The sequence below is a fragment of the Oreochromis aureus genome, linkage group 13 (genome assembly GCF_013358895.1).
Source record: "Oreochromis aureus strain Israel breed Guangdong linkage group 13, ZZ_aureus, whole genome shotgun sequence".
Classification (NCBI taxonomy): domain Eukaryota; kingdom Metazoa; phylum Chordata; class Actinopteri; order Cichliformes; family Cichlidae; genus Oreochromis; species Oreochromis aureus.
Genome location: NC_052954.1, coordinates 12075558 through 12095100, shown reverse-complemented (window position 1 = coordinate 12095100; position 19543 = coordinate 12075558). Strand labels below are relative to the sequence as shown.

At 49.4% G+C, this 19543-nt stretch overlaps 1 protein-coding gene across 8 annotated transcripts in view; it reads left to right on the top strand.

The window, feature by feature from the left end:
• The first annotated feature begins 3720 nt into the window (after positions 1-3720).
• Positions 3721-19543, top strand: part of LOC116318536 (visual pigment-like receptor peropsin) — a 41859-nt gene continuing 26036 nt past the window's right edge. Inside the window, exons 1-6 of one of the 8 annotated variants that reach the window (XM_039621597.1) lie at positions 3721-3739; positions 5036-5122; positions 5950-6026; positions 10410-10496; positions 14449-14535; positions 19089-19175. In XM_039621597.1, coding sequence (XP_039477531.1) covers positions 5048-5122; positions 5950-6026; positions 10410-10496; positions 14449-14535; positions 19089-19175 — 413 coding nt within the window. In that variant the 5' untranslated portion in view covers positions 3721-3739; positions 5036-5047. Of the gene's footprint in view, positions 3740-4556; positions 4729-5035; positions 5123-5949; positions 6027-9432; positions 10330-10409; positions 10497-14025; positions 14369-14448; positions 14536-18911; positions 19009-19088; positions 19176-19543 lie in introns of those variants that run through there. The other 7 variants (XM_039621596.1, XM_039621601.1, XM_039621599.1 and 4 more) reach the window with 7 other exon arrangements.

The following is a 19543-nucleotide window of genomic DNA, read 5'->3' as shown; positions in this document are numbered from 1 at the left end:
AGCTGTTCGTGTATGGTTATGAATCAATATACAAATGGAAAAATTGACCTAATCCTGCCTGAGGAAAACTGGGCCATTTAGATCATATGAAGTCATTACTAAAGACAATATTCAGAAAGCTGAACAAGAAGCTTAGTTTATCTTGGCTTTATTTTAACTTGAAACAAAGGAAAACAATTGCCATAAGTAGTAATGCTAATTTAGTAAAAACTGAGCTCATGTTGCATGTTTCTTGTCTAAACAATGGGCTGATATGCATGCAATGCATGTAAGCACTGGGAAGTAAGTGGAAAGAATTAAAAAAGCAGGAACTCCAGCAACACTTGAGAAACGAAGAACAGCTTTAATAATTGACCAACGCCTTTCCGCTTGTGGCCTTCATCAGGGTCATCAGGGTCATGACCCTGATGAAGGCCATGTCGTAAAGGCGGTCAATCAATTATTAAAGCTGTTCTTCGCTTCTCAAGTGTTGCTGGAGTTCCTGCTTTTTAATTCTTTCATCATCTCCATGCACCTTGGAAGCAGGTGAAGTTGTGCCAGGATTTTTTGCTGTGAAGTAAGTAGAAAAATACAGACTGTGGAAGGATGGCAGACATTCCACACAGTTTCAGCATGCATTGTGGAAAACCCCAAAATAAGAGCGATGCTTTTGCTTCTCTAAAACCCCATAGAGTGTTTTGGGGGGTTTTTTCGGTCTGATTTGTATTTTCAGAAAGAGTTTACAGTGCAGACGTGAGTGAAGGCCTCTTAAATGTTCACTCCAGGAGGCCGATAAAGATGTGGTGAGGCAGTAATGGGTAGTTTTACAGCACATCCATCTATTAACATAACCACAGTAGCTTTACCTTTAGGGTTGTTGGGGTGCTGTGGCCCATAACAGCTCACACTGACTTTACACAATAAACAAAGCCTCTTTGAAATTAGGGTTAAGTGGATGCATTTGGATTGTAGAGGTAACAGGATTCAAGTAGCAAGTTAAAAGACATGGCCATGTTGGTCTCACAACCTAATTTTCAAAGGCCAAGGTGTATAGGAAAAACAATCTTTTTTAAATCAAGTTTGTTTGTTTCTTTTTTTGCAAGAAAAAAAAAAAGTCCTCTTAAAGAGAAATTATCCATGTCTGTTTGGCCCGAAGTGACCGCCTGCAGCCAAAAAGCTAAAAAAAAGCCAACGTGGATGGACAGTAACAAACTCTTTGTCATGCCTGCACATGTCCTGCAAAGCCATTAATCTCAGGAGCCAACCCCCTTACCTTTGACTTCACAGAACTGGTGCAGCTGTATTGAACTTGACATCAGTTTGTCCACACATCACTAAAACAGACAGTTTTCAGTCTCACATCCAGATGCTCTCAGACCAAACATAAGATTTGTGGAAAAGCTTAATTTTGGCCACGTGTGTAAGGAATGAGAGATGTGTTTTCTTTTCGTTCTGTAGAAATATCCCTCGGAGATGATGCTCAGGACTTAAATTGGACTGAGGTGGACATGTTAAGACGTAGACCTGGTGCAGCGAGGGGGAGGTGGAGCAGTACACTGTCAGGTTGAGTTGCAGGCTGCCCTGCGGGGCATTCCTTCAGTTCATATGCAGCCAAAACGCTTGATGAAAAGTGCAAGTCCGTTAAGGACTGAGCACTTTCACAGGAATAATACTGCCTTTCACACTCTCCTTATCCTCTCTGGCTTTATCTCATCTTTGCCCTTCCCTTGGGACATTCAAGTGAGAACAAGAGTGACGTTCAGCTCCACCTCAGATCCCAGTCAGGTTCAGTGTGAAGCAATTTGACAACAGGCTGATTTACATCTCTCACTGTCTAGATTAGTCCAGCGCTAATGTTTAGCAGGATCTCCAGTTTCAAATTGGTTTTAGTTTAGTAGCATGTTAAGTTTAATAATTAGTGTAAACACAAAGCATTAGTTTGATGAACGATTGAAAGTAAAAGAATTATCAAACTGATTATGCACTAAATTAGCTCACAAAACTAGTAAAGTCAACCTTATAATGGCACAAAAGGGAAAACCAGGCGATTTATGCTCATTCAACAGTTTGAAATATTTCAGTCTTGATCAAAGAGTGAGACAAATCAAACCATAATCACACTGCCTTGATCAGAGCAAAAGGATGGTTTAGATGGGCTGGTCACCAAATCTTCTGCTTGATAAAATAAGCTCTCTAAGAGTATTAAATATGGATCAAAAACAGCTGCACCTTCCCAAACATTGTCCCGTGTGTAGTGAAGTAAGAATGTGTGAAGATTAAAGTAATCAAATGCCTTTTGAATATGATTTGCTTTGGCAGGTGCTGAAGGAGTTAGGCACGCAATTAAAACAAAGTGCTTCAGTATTAGCCACAGAACTAAAGGCAGTGAAGTAGAGCCAGTTATCTACCAATCAGAAATTTAGTGGTTCAGTCCTTGGCTCCTGTACTCTGCCAATTGCCCTTGATGCATCTAGTTAGAAAGTACTTATAAGGTGCAGAATAAAAGCACTGTGTGTGTGTGGTTTGTAGTTAAAGGCACTATGAATACTCTATATAAATTCCAGCTCATCTATCATTGGGTGTTTTCAGCAAAACATACCAAGGGAACGTTTACAGATGTGTAACAGGACGATTTCAATCCAATCAAAGCACATCCCTGAGAGCTACAGAAGCGAAACTGTTACTGTTGGTATATGTCATGTCCGCCTGTTTATCATGATTAATTCAACATACTGTGTCCATAGCCCCTCTGGTGTCCCTCCGTCTAGCACAACAAAATCTCTCTAAGACACCATGGTGAGATTTTGTTTTATCGGGATGTTTCAAAGCAGAATGTCCTGGCCACATGCCCAGGAAGAGGGCAGGAGCTCTTTCATCTCCATGTATCCTACAGCATCTTGCAGTGTCTCACAGCACTGCTCACAACACAAAACACAACCCAGTACAACACATATTTTTACACTATTTTATAGACTTCTTTTAGGAAATCCAAATGGAAATGACACTTCTGGGTTGGTTTCTGCCACTGAGCATGAGCCTCAGAACCGAACAGATCACCCTGCAGTACTCAGCTGATCGAAGAGCAGACTTTGACCTCTGCCACATGACCTGTAGAACAGAGGTGTCCTTATCCAAAGCACTGAATCAAGCAGCGTAATCGCTTGGAGAGAAGGGCCAGAGAATGAGGCCACTATGAGAGCGGTGTTTTTGAAATCCCTCAAGTCAGCGCTTGCTGTGATTTCTTTCCAGGGAAACAATACAAACATCACAAACTTTAATTACACGCATACTGAGCCGAAATGTACGTCATGAGGGCTGAGTCACAGAAGAAGCTGCATGTGTCAACTGCTTTCAAAGTGATGCCATCTGAGAAAGTACCACATAAGGAAAAGGAAGAAATCCTGCTGTAATTATTAAATGTTTTAGACGGTAATTTTGATACAGTGTATGATAGGGTAGCACAGCACCGAGGCTTTTAAAGTTTAATGTGTGCCATTGCAGCATCCTGTGGAAACCACTGTATAATTAAAGTTAAAGTAAGGTGTGAATTTACCTCTACAGTGTGCCCAGTGATACCACTGATACCTGGCATTATATTGCATGCCCATCTGAGCCTCAAAGCCTCAGAGCTTACAGCTTATTGCAGTGACACGAAATTTAAAAAGCATGAAAATGCCATATGCGTCATATTGTATGTGGCTGCTTTCAGCAATTATGGGGATATTCAGAGGAAGGAATCAACTGCGATAAGCTCTGCCAGGTCAGTGTTTTTGATGGGCTCACTCTCACCACTCCATTGTACCTATGCACTACCTACTTATCACCAAACATCTGGCAGACAGAATTATCACATAGTTAGTGAACGTAATGGGGCTTTTAGCAGCTGAAGAGACAGATATTAGCCCCAGGAGATGGTACACACCAAACAGTGAGCTCAAAAGCAGAGACTAGTGTGCATACATACACACACCAAGACAAAAATGGCTCCAAATAATCTTTTTTCATAACAGCTGCAATACTATTTAAACTATGTTTTTTTTTAAAGCATGTAAAATATAGTTGCAGGTTTTAGTTTTTTTATTCTGCTTGTTAGCAAAAATTAAGATACTAGCTGTGATCAGATCAGTTACTAAGCTGGCGTGTTTTTTTATTGGACATGTGCCAGTGTAATCCTCAAAGGAAAAGCAAGTTTATCATATCCTTCTTTGCTCTGCTTTCATCACAGATTTATGGCTGGTCGAATTTTTATGAGGTGTTACTTTTTGGTGAAAGGCATGTTGCATCTGCTTCAAAAAAAGATCGTAATAAGATAAGACACGATGTAATTGTAACAGAGCAGATTAAGAAAGTATCTGCGGAAGCCGTTGGCTCAGCTGTTTGCAAACACACACACCATCTTCTGAGGGATTTCTGAAAAAATTCAAACGTACAACTCTGCTGTGTTTCTGACATAAATGAAGACAGAAAAGTAAACAGTAAAGACGTTTGTATGGTTACTGGATACAGCTGGATACAGCTAGCTGGTATATAATGATGTGCTACGTAGTGGCTAGCTACACAGCTATGGTTAGCATAAAATAAACACATTAGCACAGTAAAGCTGGAGGATGGCTAACTTTCTTACACTCGACAAAAGTTAATGTGAGGGTTCCCGATGTTTAGGGACAAATGCCACTGCATGGTAGGGTGCTGTAAACGGACCAAACTTCAGTCAGGAGAACAACTGGGATAATACATCCACAATAAGAGGTTAGTCATTCATTTATTGCTGCATGGGCTGGGCTGTAGTTACATCGTAAGGTTTTAAAAACTGAGCTTTAAAATGAATAATGGTAATAAAAACCCAGAAAAGCCGACAGTGACCAGTGCCTCTTTCAGAGACTTGTTCACATTAAATAGAACAAGATACAAATCATTTAAACATGTTAAAAACACAACAGCCTTAGTTTGGACGCAGGTTTATCACGTCATCACTTAAAGACCGGCGGAGGCTTTTAGAATGTTTTTAATTCAAATGAATGTTGTCAAAGCATTAACAGCAGGAAACATTTTGTAGGACGCTGGCAAGATGCACACACAATTGCTGTGGATTGCAGTGGAGAAAAACAGAGGACAAAAAAGGAAAAAGAGATTATTTTCTAAGGTAAGGACTGCTCAGCAAGTGAGAGATGATAAAGTGGAAATGTAAAGGTGACAGGCAGTGTCCACGTTAATGTTAAACTTTTCTAAACACAGTCTGGACTTGTACATATGTTGCTGTTACAAAAGAGAAATTGAATTATATATATATTACTTCAGTAAGTTTTTGCATTGCAGTAGCATATTATCTTACTGGATTTTTAATAATTTTACGAAAGTAAATCAATTCTCCTGTCACATGGAGATAATAGATTGTGCCAGATGGGCATCCCTCCTTATTTATTTTGTCTGACTGGGTTTAGGAGACAGAGGCATTGTACATGGGTACTCACATTTTGTAATTCTTTTGGTGTGGTATAACAAAGCAAGTACTTTCTTACAGCCCATTCTTACACCAACCATGTTTAAACATTTTGCAGCCTGCCTCTAGACAAAGTCAACACCCTATAACAGAGACATGAAAATGTTTGTATCTTAGGATCTGGTATCATTTGTTGTTTAGCTACAGAAACTATGCATCTATGTGTATGTTTGTGTGTCTGTGTGTGTGTGTTTTAGTTGTATTTCATGCTTGAAAGCACACTTGAATTTGTGTCATCCATCAGTAAAATCCACACTGGCACTTTAATGCTTCTCTTTCCTGAAAAAAATGGAGATTTGTGCCATTTCACAGGCTCCTGGAGACTGGGGAAAATTTCTTATTTTACAAAAACATGAAATTTTGAAATATAGAAACCAGGTTTAATTATTGCTAATGTGCCAAAGGCCTTTGAATGTTTTTAATTCGAATGAATGTTGTCATAGCATTAACAGAATGACACATTTTTGTAGGATGTTGGCAAGATGCATACACAATTGCAGTGGAGAACAACGGAGGACAGAAAAGGAAAAAGAGATTATTTTCTAAGGTAAGGACTGCTCAGAAAGTGATAGATGATAAAGTGGAAATGTAAAGGTGACAGGCAGTGTCCACGTTAATGTTAAACTTTTCTAAGCACAGTGTGGACCTGTAGATGTGTTGCTGTTCTAAGGTACCTGTTTGCTGCTTAGTGTGAAATGCTTTCAACAGAAAAGTAAATAATTAGCTGTTATTCAAAGGTTATTTATCACTAATACGTTAGGCCATGGTTAGAGGCTGAGATATGAAAGATATTAAACACAAAGGATTCTTGATTAAAATTTATGGAAGACATTTGCAAGACAATAGATAGAGTTGGCTTTGGTGCAAAATAACAAAAGATTTAAAATATATGTTTGTGTGTGTGTATGAATGAAATTATTCTTGAATTGTTATGATATAGGCATTTAATTCAGTTACCAAAAAATCATCAAACTATTTTATTTGATTGCAAAACCAGAACAAATGAAAGGTCTTAGATTTTTAAACTTTGCTGGAGGGGACCAGAGTATACAGTGGCGTGGTAGCCATGTCCTCTTGCGCGCGTGCGGTAGGGATCCAGTATAAGGTGCCGTAAGGTACATTATTACTGAAATGTTCTCACACACACTACTGAAACGCACTCACACACTCCACTGAAACCCGAGGCATTTCGGCTGAACAGGAAGTTGTTTCCTGACAAGGAAACTGAAGGAAAAAGTGCTACATTTCAAACCACTACATACTGGCATTTTTCACGATTTTTCTTCTCAATCCACTTCTAGTTTTTAATATTAGCTATATATAGATATATCTATCTATCTATCTATCTATATATATATATATATATATATATATATATATATATATATATATATATATGTACATACATAAATGCCAGTATGCAGAAGACACGTGTTTCTAAGCCAGTCGGCACCCAAACCGTAATATGCGTAAGTAAAGTGCAACAAGAATGTAGGTGCGGCTCGCGGTGCGGCTAGCTTGACTGTGACTTTGCATGTGAGGGCTCACTTGACCACAGTCTTGTAACAGGCTGCTGCCCCACAGCTGTCGCATTTGAGTTCTGATGGTCTCTGCTGAGGCTAATATATTGTTAAGCAATGCAGCTGCTTCACTTAGGCTACTAGCAGGTTGCTGAGTAGACATCTGTGTAGTGGTTTGAAATGTACCACTTTTTCCTTCAGTTTCCCTGTCAGGAAACAGCTTTGTGTTCAGCTAAAATGCCTTCCTTTTCAACTGAAATGCTTTGGTTTTAAATGGAGTGTGAGAGAGGGTTTCAGTAGTGTGTGTGAGAGCATTTCGGTAATAATGTTCCTTATACTCCAAAGAGTGGGACAGCGTGGGACTGGTGTCCTCTTGTGCGCGTGTGAGAGGGGCCCGGATTGTGTGGAGGCGTGGGAGTGGCGCCCTCTTGCACGCGTGCAGTAAGGGGCCCAGAATGTGGGGTTGTGGCGTGGGAGCGGCGTGGGAGCTGTGGCCTCTTGTGCACGTGTGAGACGGGCCCGGATTGTGTGGAGGCGTGGGAGTGGCGCTCTCTTGCACGTGTGCAGTTGGGGTCCAGTATGTTGGTGGCGGTGTGGGAGCGGTGTCCTCTTGTGCGCGTGTGAGAGGGGTCCGGATTGTGTGGAGGCGTGGGAGTGGCGCCCTCTTGCACGCGTACAGTAGGGGCCCAGAATGTGGGGTTGTGGCGTGGGAACTGTGGCCTCTTGTGCGCGTGTGAGAGGGGCCCGGATTGTGTGGAGGCGTGGGAGTGGCGCCCTCTTGCACGCGTGCAGTAGGGGCCCAGAATGTGAGGTTGTGGCGTGGGAACTGTGGCCTCTTGTGCACGTGTGAGACGGGCCCGGATTGTGTGGAGGCGTGGGAGTGGCACACTCTTGCACGTGTGCAGTTGGGGTCCAGTATGTTGGTGGCGGTGTGGGAGCGGTTTCCTCTTGTGCGCGTGTGAGAGGGGCCCGGATTGTGTGGAGGCGTGGGAGTGGCGCCCTCTTCCACGCGTACAGTAGGGGGCCCAGAATGGGGGTTGTGGCGTGGGAGCGGCGTGGGAGCTGTGTCCTCTTGTGCACGTGTGAGACGGGCCCGGATTGTGTGGAGGCGTGGGAGTGGCACCCTCTTGCACGTGTGCAGTTGGGGTCGAGTATGTTGGGTTGTGGCGTGGGAGCGGCGTGGGAGCTGTGGCCTCTTGTGCACGTGTGAGACGAGCCCGGATTGTGTGGAGGCGTGGGAGTGGCGCCCTCTTGCACGTGTGCAGTTGAGGTCCAGTATGTTGGTGGTGGTGTGGGAGCGGTTTCCTCTTGTGCGCGTGTGAAAGGGGCCCGGATTGTGTGGAGGCGTGGGAGTGGCGCCCTCTTGCACGCGTACAGTAGGGGCCCAGAATGTGGGGTTGTGGCGTGGGAACTGTGGCCTCTTGTGCACGTGTGAGGCAGACGGGCCCGGATTGTGTGGAGGCGTGGGAGTGGCACCCTCTTGCACGTGTGCAGTTGGGGTCCAGTATGTTGGTGGCGGTGTGGGAGCGGTGTCCTCTTGTGCGGCGTGTGAGAGGGGTCCGGATTGTGTGGAGGCGTGGGAGTGGCGCCCTCTTCCACGCGTACAGTAGGGGCCCAGAATGTGGGGTTGTGGCGTGGGAGCGGCGTGGGAGCTGTGGCCTCTTGTGCACGTGTGAGACGGGCCCGGATTGTGTGGAGGCGTGGGAGTGGCACCCTCTTGCACGTGTGCAGTTGGGGTCCAGTATGTTGGTGTTGGTGTGGGAACTGTGGCCTCTTGTGCACGTGTGAGAGGGGCCCGGATTGTGTGGAGGCGTGGGAGTGGCACCCTCTTGCACGTGTGCAGTTGAGGTCCAGTATGTTGGTGGCGGTGTGGGAGCGGTTTCCTCTTGTGCACGTGTGAGAGGGGCCCGGATTGTGTGGAGGCGTGGGAGTGGCGCCCTCTTGCACGTGTGCAGTTGGGGTCCAGTATGTTGGTGGTGGTGTGGGAGCGGTTTCCTCTTGTGCGCGTGTGAGAGGGGCCCGGATTGTGTGGAGGCGTGGGAGTGGCGCCCTCTTCCACACGTACAGTAGGGGGCCCAGAATGTGGGGTTGTGGCGTGGGAGCGGCGTGGGAGCTGTGGCCTCTTGTGCACGTGTGAGACGGGCCCGGATTGTGTGGAGGCGTGGGAGTGGCACCATCTTGCACGTGTGCAGTTGGGGTCCAATATGTTGGTGGCGGTGTGGGAGCGGTTTTCTCTTGTGCGCGCGTGAGAGGGGCCCGGATTGTGTGGAGGCGTGGGAGTGGCGCCTCTTCCACGCAGCACAGTATGGGGCCCAGAATGTGGGGTTGTGGCGTGGGAGCGGCATGGGAGCTGTGTCCTCTTGTGCACGTGTGAGACGGGCCCGGATTGTGTGGAGGCGTGGGAGTGGCATCCTCTTGCACGTGTGCAGTTGGGGTCCAGTATGTTGGTGGCGGTGTGGGAGCGGTGTCCTCTTGTGCGCGTGTGAGAGGGGTCCGGATTGTGTGGAGGCGTGGGAGTGGCGCCCTCTTGCACGCATACAGTTGGGGCCCAGAATGTGGGGTTGTGGCGTGGGAACTGTGGCCTCTTGTGCGCGTGTGAGAGGGGCCCGGATTGTGTGGAGCGGTGGGAGTGGCACCCTCTTTCACGCGTACAGTAGGGGCCCAGAATGTGGGGTTGTGGCGTGGGAGCGGCGTGGGAGCTGTGGCCTCTTGTGCACGTGTGAGAGGGGCCCGGATTGTGTGGAGGCGTGGGAGTGGCGCCCTCTTCCACGCGTACAGTAGGGGGCCCAGAATGTGGGGTTGTGGCGTGGGAGCGGCGTTGGAGCTGTATCCTCTTGTGCACGTGTGAGACGGGCCCGGATTGTGTGGAGGCGTGGGAGTGGCACCCTCTTGCACGTGTGCAGTTGGGGTCCAGTATGTTGGTGGCGGTGTGGGAGCGGTGTCCTCTTGTGCGCGTGTGAGAGGGGCCCGGATTGTGTGGAGGCGTGGGAGTGGCGCCCTCTTCCACGCGTACAGTAGGGGGCCCAGAATGTTGGGTTGTGGCGTGGGAGCGGCGTGGGAGCTGTGTCCTCTTGTGCACGTGTGAGAGGGGCCCGGATTGTGTGGAGGCGTGGGAGTGGCGCTCTCTTGTTGTAAGAGTAACAAAAATGGTCAGAGTAGCAGGTGCGTTTGGAACAGCATCAACAGGAGCAGAAGTGGTAGGAGAACCAGGAGCCTTAAAAGTGACAGAAAAAGAAGGACGACCAGGAGGAGCATGAGCATCAGGACGCACGGTTGAAACAATAGGAGCACCAGGAACCAAGAGGAGCAGGAGAAATGAGAGGAAATGAAGTAATGTGCCAAAGGCCTTTGAATGCTTTTAGTTCAAATGAATGTTGTCATAGCATTAACAGAATGACACATTTTTGTAGGATGCTGGCAGGATGTACATACAATTGCTGTGGATTGCAGTGGAGAAAAACAGAGGACAGAAAAGGAAGAAGAGATTATTTTCTAAGGTAAGGACTGCTCAGAAAGTGACAGATGATAAAGTGGAAATGTAAAGGTGACAGGCAGTGTCCACGTTAATGTAAAAACTTTTCTAAAAACAGTGTGGACCTGTAGATGTGTTGCTGTTCTAAGGTACCTGTTTGCTGCTTAGTGTGAAATGCTTTCAACAGAAAAGTAAATAATTAGCTGTTATTCAAAGGTGATTTATCACTAATAAGTTAGGCCATGGTTAGAGGCTGAGATATGAAAGATATTAAACACAAAGGATTCTTGATTAAAATTTATGGAAGACATTTGCAAGACAATAGATAGAGTTGGCTTTGGTGCAAAATAACAAAAGATTTAAAATATATGTTTGTGTGTGTGTATATAATGAAATTATTCTTGAATTGTTATGATATAGGCATTTAATTCAGTTACCAAAAAATCATCAAACTATTTTATTTGATTGCAAAACCAGAACAAATGAAAGGTCTTAGATTTTTATACTTTGCTGGAGGGGACCAGAGTGTACAGTGGCGTGGTAGCCATGTCCTCTTCTTGCTGCGCGTAGGGATCCAGTATAAGGTGCCGTAAGGGAAATTATTACTGAAATGTTCTCACACACTACTGAAATGCTCTCACACACACTACTGAAACGCACTCACACACTCCACTGAAACCCGAGGCATTTCGGCTGAACAGGAAGTTGTTTCCTGACAAGGAAACTGAAGGAAAAAGTGTTACATTTCAAACCACTACATACTGGCATTTTTCACGATTTTTCTTCTCAATCCACTTCTAGTTTTTAATATTAGCTATATATAGATATGTCTATCTATCTATCTAGCTATCTATCTATATATATATATACACATATATATGTATATATATATATATATATACATATATATATATATATATGTACATACATAAATGCCAGTATGCAGAAGACACGTGTTTCTAAGCCAGTCGGCACCCAAACCGTAATATGCGTAAGTAAAGTGCAACAAGAATGTAGGTGCGGCTCGCGGTGCGGCTAGCTTGACTGTGACTTTGCATGTGAGGGCTCACTTGACCACAGTCTTGTAACAGGCTGCTGCCCCACAGCTGTCGCATTTGAGTTCTGATGGTCTCTGCTGAGGCTAATATATTGTTAAGCAATGCAGCTGCTTCACTTAGGCTACTAGCAGGTTGCTGAGTAGACATCTGTGTAGTGGTTTGAAATGTACCACTTTTTCCTTCGGTTTCCCTGTCAGGAAAAAGCTTTGTGTTCAGCTAAAATGCCTTCCTTTTCAACTGAAATGCTTTGGTTTTAAATGGAGTGTGAGAGGGTTTCAGTAGTGTGTGTGAGAGCATTTCGGTAATAATGTTCCTTATACTCCAAAGAGTGGGACAGCGTGGGACTGGTGTCCTCTTGTGCGCGTGTGAGAGGGGCCCGGATTGTGTGGAGGCGTGGGAGTGGCGCCCTCTTGCACGCGTGCAGTAGGGGGCCCAGAATGTGGGGTTGTGGCGTGGGAACTGTGGTCTCTTGTGCACGTGTGAGAGGGGCCCGGATTGTGTGGAGGCGTGGGAGTGGCACCTTCTTGCACGTGTGCAGTTGAGGTCCAGTATGTTGGTGGCGGTGTGGGAGCGGTTTCCTCTTGTGCGCGTGTGAGAGGGGCCCGGATTGTGTGGAGGCGTGGGAGTGGCGCCCTCTTGCACGCATACAGTTGGGGCCCAGAATGTGGGGTTGTGGCGTGGGAGCGGCGTGGGAGCTGTGGCCTCTTGTGCACGTGTGAGACAGGCCCGGATTGTGTGGAGGCGTGGGAGTGGCACCCTCTTGCACGTGTGCAGTTGGGGTCCAGTATGTTGGTGGCGGTGTGGGAGCGGTGTCCTCTTGTGCGCGTGTGAGAGGGGTCCGGATTGTGTGGAGGCGTGGGAGTGGCGCCCTCTTGCACGTGTGCAGTTGAGGTCCAGTATGTTGGTGGCGGTGTGGGAGCGGTTTCCTCTTGTCTTGGCGTGTGAGAGGGGCCCGGATTGTGTGGAGGCGTGGGAGTGGCGCCCTCTTGCCTTGCGCTGTACAGTAGGGGCCCAGAATGTGGGGTTGTGGCGTGGGAACTGTGGCCTCTTCTGCACGTGTGAGACGGGCCCGGATTGTGTGGAGGCGTGGGAGTGGCACCCTCTTGCACGTGTGCAGTTGGGGTCCAGTATGTTGGTGGCGGTGTGGGAACTGTGGCCTCTTGTGCACGTGTGAGAGGGGCCCGGATTGTGTGGAGGTGTGGGAGTGGCACCCTCTTGCACGTGTGCAGTTGAGGTCCAGTATGTTGGTGGCGGTGTGGGAGCGGTTTCCTCTTGTGCACGTGTGAGAGGGGCCCGGATTGTGTGGAGGCGTGGGAGTGGCGCCCTCTTCCACGCGTACAGTAGGGGGCCCAGAATGTTGGGTTGTGGCGTGGGAGCGGCGTGGGAGCTGTGTCCTCTTGTGCACGTGTGAGACGGGCCCGGATTGTGTGGAGGCGTGGGAGTGGCGCCCTCTTCCACGCGTACAGTATGGGGCCCAGAATGTGGGGTTGTGGCGTGGGAGCAGCATGGGAGCTGTGTCCTCTTGTGCACGTGTGAGACGGGCCCGGATTGTGTGGAGGCGTGGGAGTGGCACCCTCTTGCACGTGTGCAGTTGGGGTCCAGTATGTTGGTGGCGGTGTGGGAGCGGTGTCCTCTTGTGCGCGTGTGAGAGGGGTCCGGATTGTGTGGAGGCGTGGGAGTGGCGCCCTCTTGCACGCGTACAGTAGGGGCCCAGAATGTGGGGTTGTGGCGTGGGAACTGTGGCCTCTTGTGCGCGTGTGAGAGGGGCCCGGATTGTGTGGAGCGGTGGGAGTGGCACCCTCTTTCACGCGTACAGTAGGGGCCCAGAATGTTGGGTTTTGGCGTGGGAACTGTGGCCTCTTGTGCGCGTGTGAGAGGGGCCCGGATTGTGTGGAGGCGTGGGAGTGGCGCCCTCTTGCACGCATACAGTTGGGGCCCAGAATGTGGGGTTGTGGCGTGGGAACTGTGGCCTCTTGTGCGCGTGTGAGAGGGGCCCGGATTGTGTGGAGCGGTGGGAGTGGCACCTCTTTCACGCAGCGTACAGTAGGGGCCCAGAATGTGGGGTTTTGGCGTGGGGCGGCGTGGGAGCTGTGGCCTCTTGTGCACGTGTGAGAGGGGCCCGGATTGTGTGGAGGCGTGGGAGTGGCGCCTCTTCCACGCAGCGTACAGTAGGGGGGCCCAGAATGTGGGGTTGTGGCGTGGGAGCGGCGTTGGAGCTGTATCCTCTTGTGCACGTGTGTGAGACGGGCCCGGATTGTGTGGAGGCGTGGGAGTGGCACCCTCTTGCACGTGTGCAGTTGGGGTCCAGTATGTTGGTGGCGGTGTGGGAGCGGTGTCCTCTTGTGCGCGTGTGAGAGGGGCCCGGATTGTGTGGAGGCGTGGGAGTGGCGCCCTCTTCCACGCAGCGTACAGTAGGGGCCCAGAATGTTGGGTTGTGGCGTGGGAGCGGCGTGGGAGCTGTGGCCTCTTGTGCACGTGTGAGAGGGGCCCGGATTGTGTGGAGGCGTGGGAGTGGCACCCTCTTGCACGTGTGCAGTTGGGGTCCAGTATGGTGGTGTTGGTGTGGGAACTGTGGCCCCTTGTGCACGTGTGAGAGGGGCCCGGATTGTGTGGAGGCGTGGGAGTGGCGCTCTCTTGTTGTAAGAGTAACAAAAATGGTCAGAGTAGCAGGTGCGTTTGGAACAGCATCAACAGGAGCAGAAGTGGTAGGAGAACCAGGAGCCTTAAAAGTGACAGAAAAAGAAAGGAGGACCAGGAGGAGCATGAGCATCAGGACGCACGGTTGAAACAATAGGAGCACCAGGAACCAAGAGGAGCAGGAGAAATGAGAGGAAATGAAGTAATGTGCCAAAGGCCTTTGAATGCTTTCAGTTCAAATGAATGTTGTCATAGCATTAACAGAATGACACATTTTTGTAGGATGCTGGCAGGATGTACATACAATTGCTGTGGATTGCAGTGGAGAAAAACAGAGGACAGAAAAGGAAGAAGAGATTATTTTCTAAGGTAAGGACTGCTCAGAAAGTGACAGATGATAAAGTGGAAATGTAAAGGTGACAGGCAGTGTCCACGTTAATGTAAAAACTTTTCTAAACACACTGTGGACCTGTAGATGTGTTGCTGTTCTAAGGTACCTGTTTGCTGCTTAGTGTGAAATGCTTTCAACAGAAAAGTAAATAATTAGCTGTTATTCAAAGGTGATTTATCACTAATAAGTTAGGCCATGGTTAGAGGCTGAGATATGAAAGATATTAAACACAAAGGATTCTTGATTAAAATTTATGGAAGACATTTGCAAGACAATAGATAGAGTTGGCTTTGGTGCAAAATAACAAAAGATTTAAAATATATGTTTGTGTGTGTGAATGAATGAAATTATTCTTGAATTGTTATGATATAGGCATTTAATTCAGTTACCAAAAAATCATCAAACTATTTTATTTGATTGCAAAACCAGAACAAATGAAAGGTCTTAGATTTTTATACTTTGCTGGAGGGGACCAGAGTGTACAGTGGCGTGGTAGCCATGTCCTCTTGCGCGCGTGCGGTAGGGATCCAGTATAAGGTGCCGTAAGGGACATTATTACTGAAATGTTCTCATACACACTACTGAAATGCTCTCACACACACTACTGAAACGCACTCACACACTCCACTGAAACCCGAGGCATTTCGGCTGAACAGGAAGTTGTTTCCTGACAAGGAAACTGAAGGAAAAAGTGTTACATTTCAAACCACTACATACTGGCATTTTTCACGATTTTTCTTCTCAATCCACTTCTAGTTTTTAATATTAGCTATATATAGATATGTCTATCTATCTATCTAGCTATCTATCTATATATATATACATATATATATATATATATATATACATATATATATATATGTACATACATAAATGCCAGTATGCAGAAGACACGTGTTTCTAAGCCAGTCGGCACCCAAACCGTAATATGCGTAAGTAAAGTGCAACAAGAATGTAGGGTGCGGCTCGCGGTGCGGCTAGCTTGACTGTGACTTTGCATGTGAGGGCTCACTTGACCACAGTCTTGTAACAGGCTGCTGCCCCACAGCTGTCGCATTTGAGTTCTGATGGTCTCTGCTGAGGCTAATATATTGTTAAGCAATGCAGCTGCTTCACTTAGGCTACTAGCAGGTTGCTGAGTAGACATCTGTGTAGTGGTTTGAAATGTACCACTTTTTCCTTCAGTTTCCCTGTCAGGAAACAGCTTTGTGTTCAGCTAAAATGCCTTCCTTTTCAACTGAAATGCTTTGGTTTTAAATGGAGTGTGAGAGGGTTTCAGTAGTGTGTGAGAGCATTTGTAATAATGTTCCTTATACTCCAAAGAGTGGGACAGCGTGGGACTGGTGTCCTCTTGTGCGCGTGTGAGAGGGGCCCGGATTGTGTGAAGGCGTGGGAGTGGCGCCCTCTTGCACGCGTGCAGTAGGGGGCCCAGAATGTGGGGTTGTGGCGTGGGAGCGGCGTGGGAGCTGTGGCCTCTTGTGCACGTGTGAGACGGGCCCGGATTGTGTGGAGGCGTGGGAGTGGCGCTCTCTTGCACGTGTGCAGTTGGGGTCCAGTATGTTGGTGGCGGTGTGGGGCGGTGTCCTCTTGTGCGCGTGTGAGAGGGGTCCGGATTGTGTGGAGGCGTGGGAGTGGCGCCCTCTTGCACGCAGCGTACAGTAGGGGCCCAGAATGTGGGGTTGTGGCGTGGGAGCGGCGTGGGAGCTGTGGCCTCTTGTGCACGTGTGAGACGGGCCCGGATTGTGTGGAGGCGTGGGAGTGGCGCTCTCTTGCACGTGTGCAGTTGGGGTCCAGTATGTTGGTGGCGGTGTGGGAGCGGTGTCCTCTTGTGTGCGTGTGAGAGGGGTCCGGATTGTGTGGAGGCGTGGGAGTGGCGCCTCTTGCTTGCAGCGTACAGTAGGGGCCCAGAATGTGGGGTTGTGGCGTGGGAGGCGGCGTGGGAACTGTGGCCTCTTGTGCGCGTGTGAGAGGGGCCCGGATTGTGTGAAGGCGTGGGAGTGGCGCCCTCTTCCACGCGTACAGTAGGGGGCCCAGAATGGGGTTGTGGCGTGGCGGAGCGGCGTGGGAGCTGTGTCCTCTTGTGCACGTGTGAGACGGGCCCGGATTGTGTGGAGGCGTGGGAGTGGCACCCTCTTGCACGTGTGCAGTTGGGGTCGAGTATGTTGGGTTGTGGCGTGGGAGCGGCGTGGGAGCTGTGGCCTCTTGTGCACGTGTGAGACGAGCCCGGATTGTGTGGAGGCGTGGGAGTGGCGCCCTCTTGCACGTGTGCAGTTGAGGTCCAGTATGTTGGTGGTGGTGTGGGAGCGGTTTCCTCTTGTCTTGGCGTGTGAGAGGGGCCCGGATTGTGTGGAGGCGTGGGAGTGGCGCCCTCTTGCACGCGTACAGTAGGGGCCCAGAATGTGGGGTTGTGGCGTGGGAACTGTGGCCTCTTGTGCACGTGTGAGACGGGCCCGGATTGTGTGGAGGCGTGGGAGTGGCGCCCTCTTTCACGCGTACAGTAGGGGCCCAGAATGTGGGGTTGTGGCGTGGGAGCGGCGTGGGAGCTGTGGCCTCTTGTGCACGTGTGAGACGGGCCCGGATTGTGTGGAGGCGTGGGAGTGGCACCCTCTTGCACGTGTGCAGTTGAGGTCCAGTATGTTGGTGGCGGTGTGGGAGCGGTTTCCTCTTGTGCACGTGTGAGAGGGGCCCGGATTGTGTGGAGGCGTGGCAGTGGCGCCCTCTTGCACGTGTGCAGTTGGGGTCCAGTATGTTGGTGGTGGTGTGGGAGCGGTTTCCTCTTGTGCGCGTGTGAGAGGGGCCCGGATTGTGTGGAGGCGTGGGAGTGGCGCCCTCTTGCACGCGTACAGTAGGGGCCCAGAATGTGGGGTTGTGGCGTGGGAGCGGCGTGGGAGCTGTGGCCTCTTGTGCACGTGTGAGACGGGCCCGGATTGTGTGGAGGCGTGGGAGTGGCACCATCTTGCACGTGTGCAGTTGGGGTCCAATATGTTGGTGGTGGTGTGGGAGCGGTTTTCTCTTGTGCGCGTGTGAGAGGGGCCCGGATTGTGTGGAGGCGTGGGAGTGGCGCCCTCTTCCACGCGTACAGTATGGGGCCCAGAATGTGGGGTTGTGGCGTGGGAGCAGCATGGGAGCTGTGTCCTCTTGTGCACGTGTGAGACGGGCCCGGATTGTGTGGAGGCGTGGGAGTGGCACCCTCTTGCACGTGTGCAGTTGGGGTCCAGTATGTTGGTGGCGGTGTGGGAGCGGTGTCCTCTTGTGCTGCGTGTGAGGGGTCCGGATTGTGTGGAGGCGTGGGAGTGGCGCCCTCTTGCACGCGCACAGTAGGGGCCCAGAATGTGGGGTTGTGGCGTGGGAACTGTGGCCTCTTGTGCGGCGTGTGAGAGGGGCCCGGATTGTGTGGAGCGGTGGGAGTGGCACCCTCTTTCACGCTGCACAGTAGGGGCCCAGAATGTGGGGTTTTGGCGTGGGAACTGTGGCCTCTTGTGCGGTGTGTGAGAGGGGCCCGGATTGTGTGGAGGCGTGGGAGTGGCGCCCTCTTGCACGCATACAGTTGGGGCCCAGAATGTGGGGTTGTGGCGTGGGAACTGTGGCCTCTTGTGCTGGCGTGTGAGAGGGGCCCGGATTGTGTGGAGCGGTGGGAGTGGCACCCTCTTTCACGCGCACAGTAGGGGCCCAGAATGTGGGGTTTTGGCGTGGGAGGCGGCGTGGGAGCTGTGGCCTCTTGTGCACGTGTGAGAGGGGCCCGGATTGTGTGGAGGCGTGGGAGTGGCGCCCTCTTCCACGCGTACAGTAGGGGGCCCAGAATGTGGGGTTGTGGCGTGGGAGCGGCGTTGGAGCTGTATCCTCTTGTGCACGTGTGAGACGGGCCCGGATTGTGTGGAGGCGTGGGAGTGGCACCCTCTTGCACGTGTGCAGTTGGGGTCCAGTATGTTGGTGGCGGTGTGGGAGCGGTGTCCTCTTGTGCTTGGCGTGTGAGAGGGGCCCGGATTGTGTGGAGGCGTGGGAGTGGCGCCCTCTTCCACGCGTACAGTAGGGGGGCCCAGAATGTTGGGTTGTGGCGTGGGGGCGGCGTGGGAGCTGTGTCCTCTTGTGCACGTGTGAGACGGGCCCGGATTGTGTGGGCGTGGGAGTGGCACCCTCTTGCACGTGTGCAGTTGGGGTCCAGTATGGTGGTGTTGGTGTGGGAACTGTGGCCCCTTGTGCACGTGTGAGAGGGGCCCGGATTGTGTGGAGGCGTGGGAGTGGCGCTCTCTTGTTGTAAGAGTAACAAAATGGTCAGAGTAGCAGGTGCGTTTGGAACAGCATCAACAGGAGCAGAAGTGGTAGGAGAACCAGGAGCCTAAAAGTGACAGAAAAGAAAGGAGGACCAGGAGGAGCATGAGCATCAGGACGCACGGTTGAAACAATAGGAGCACCAGGAACCAAGAGGAGCAGGAGAAATGAGAGGAAATGAAGTAATGTGCCAAAGGCCTTTGAATGCTTTCAGTTCAAATGAATGTTGTCATAGCATTAACAGAATGACACATTTTTGTAGGATGCTGGCAGGATGTACATACAATTGCTGTGGATTGCAGTGGAGAAAAACAGAGGACAGAAAAGGAAGAAGAGATTATTTTCTAAGGTAAGGACTGCTCAGAAAGTGACAGATGATAAAGTGGAAATGTAAAGGTGACAGGCAGTGTCCACGTTAATGTAAAAACTTTTCTAAAAACAGTGTGGACCTGTAGATGTGTTGCTGTTCTAAGGTACCTGTTTGCTGCTTAGTGTGAAATGCTTTCAACAGAAAAGTAAATAATTAGCTGTTATTCAAAGGTGATTTATCATCACTAATAAGTTAGAGCCATGGTTAGAGGCTGAGATATGAAAGATATTAAACACAAAGGATTCTTGATTAAAATTTATGGAAGACATTTGCAAGACAATAGATAGAGTTGGCTTTGGTGCAAAATAACAAAAGATTTAAAATATATGTTTGTGTGTGTGTATGAA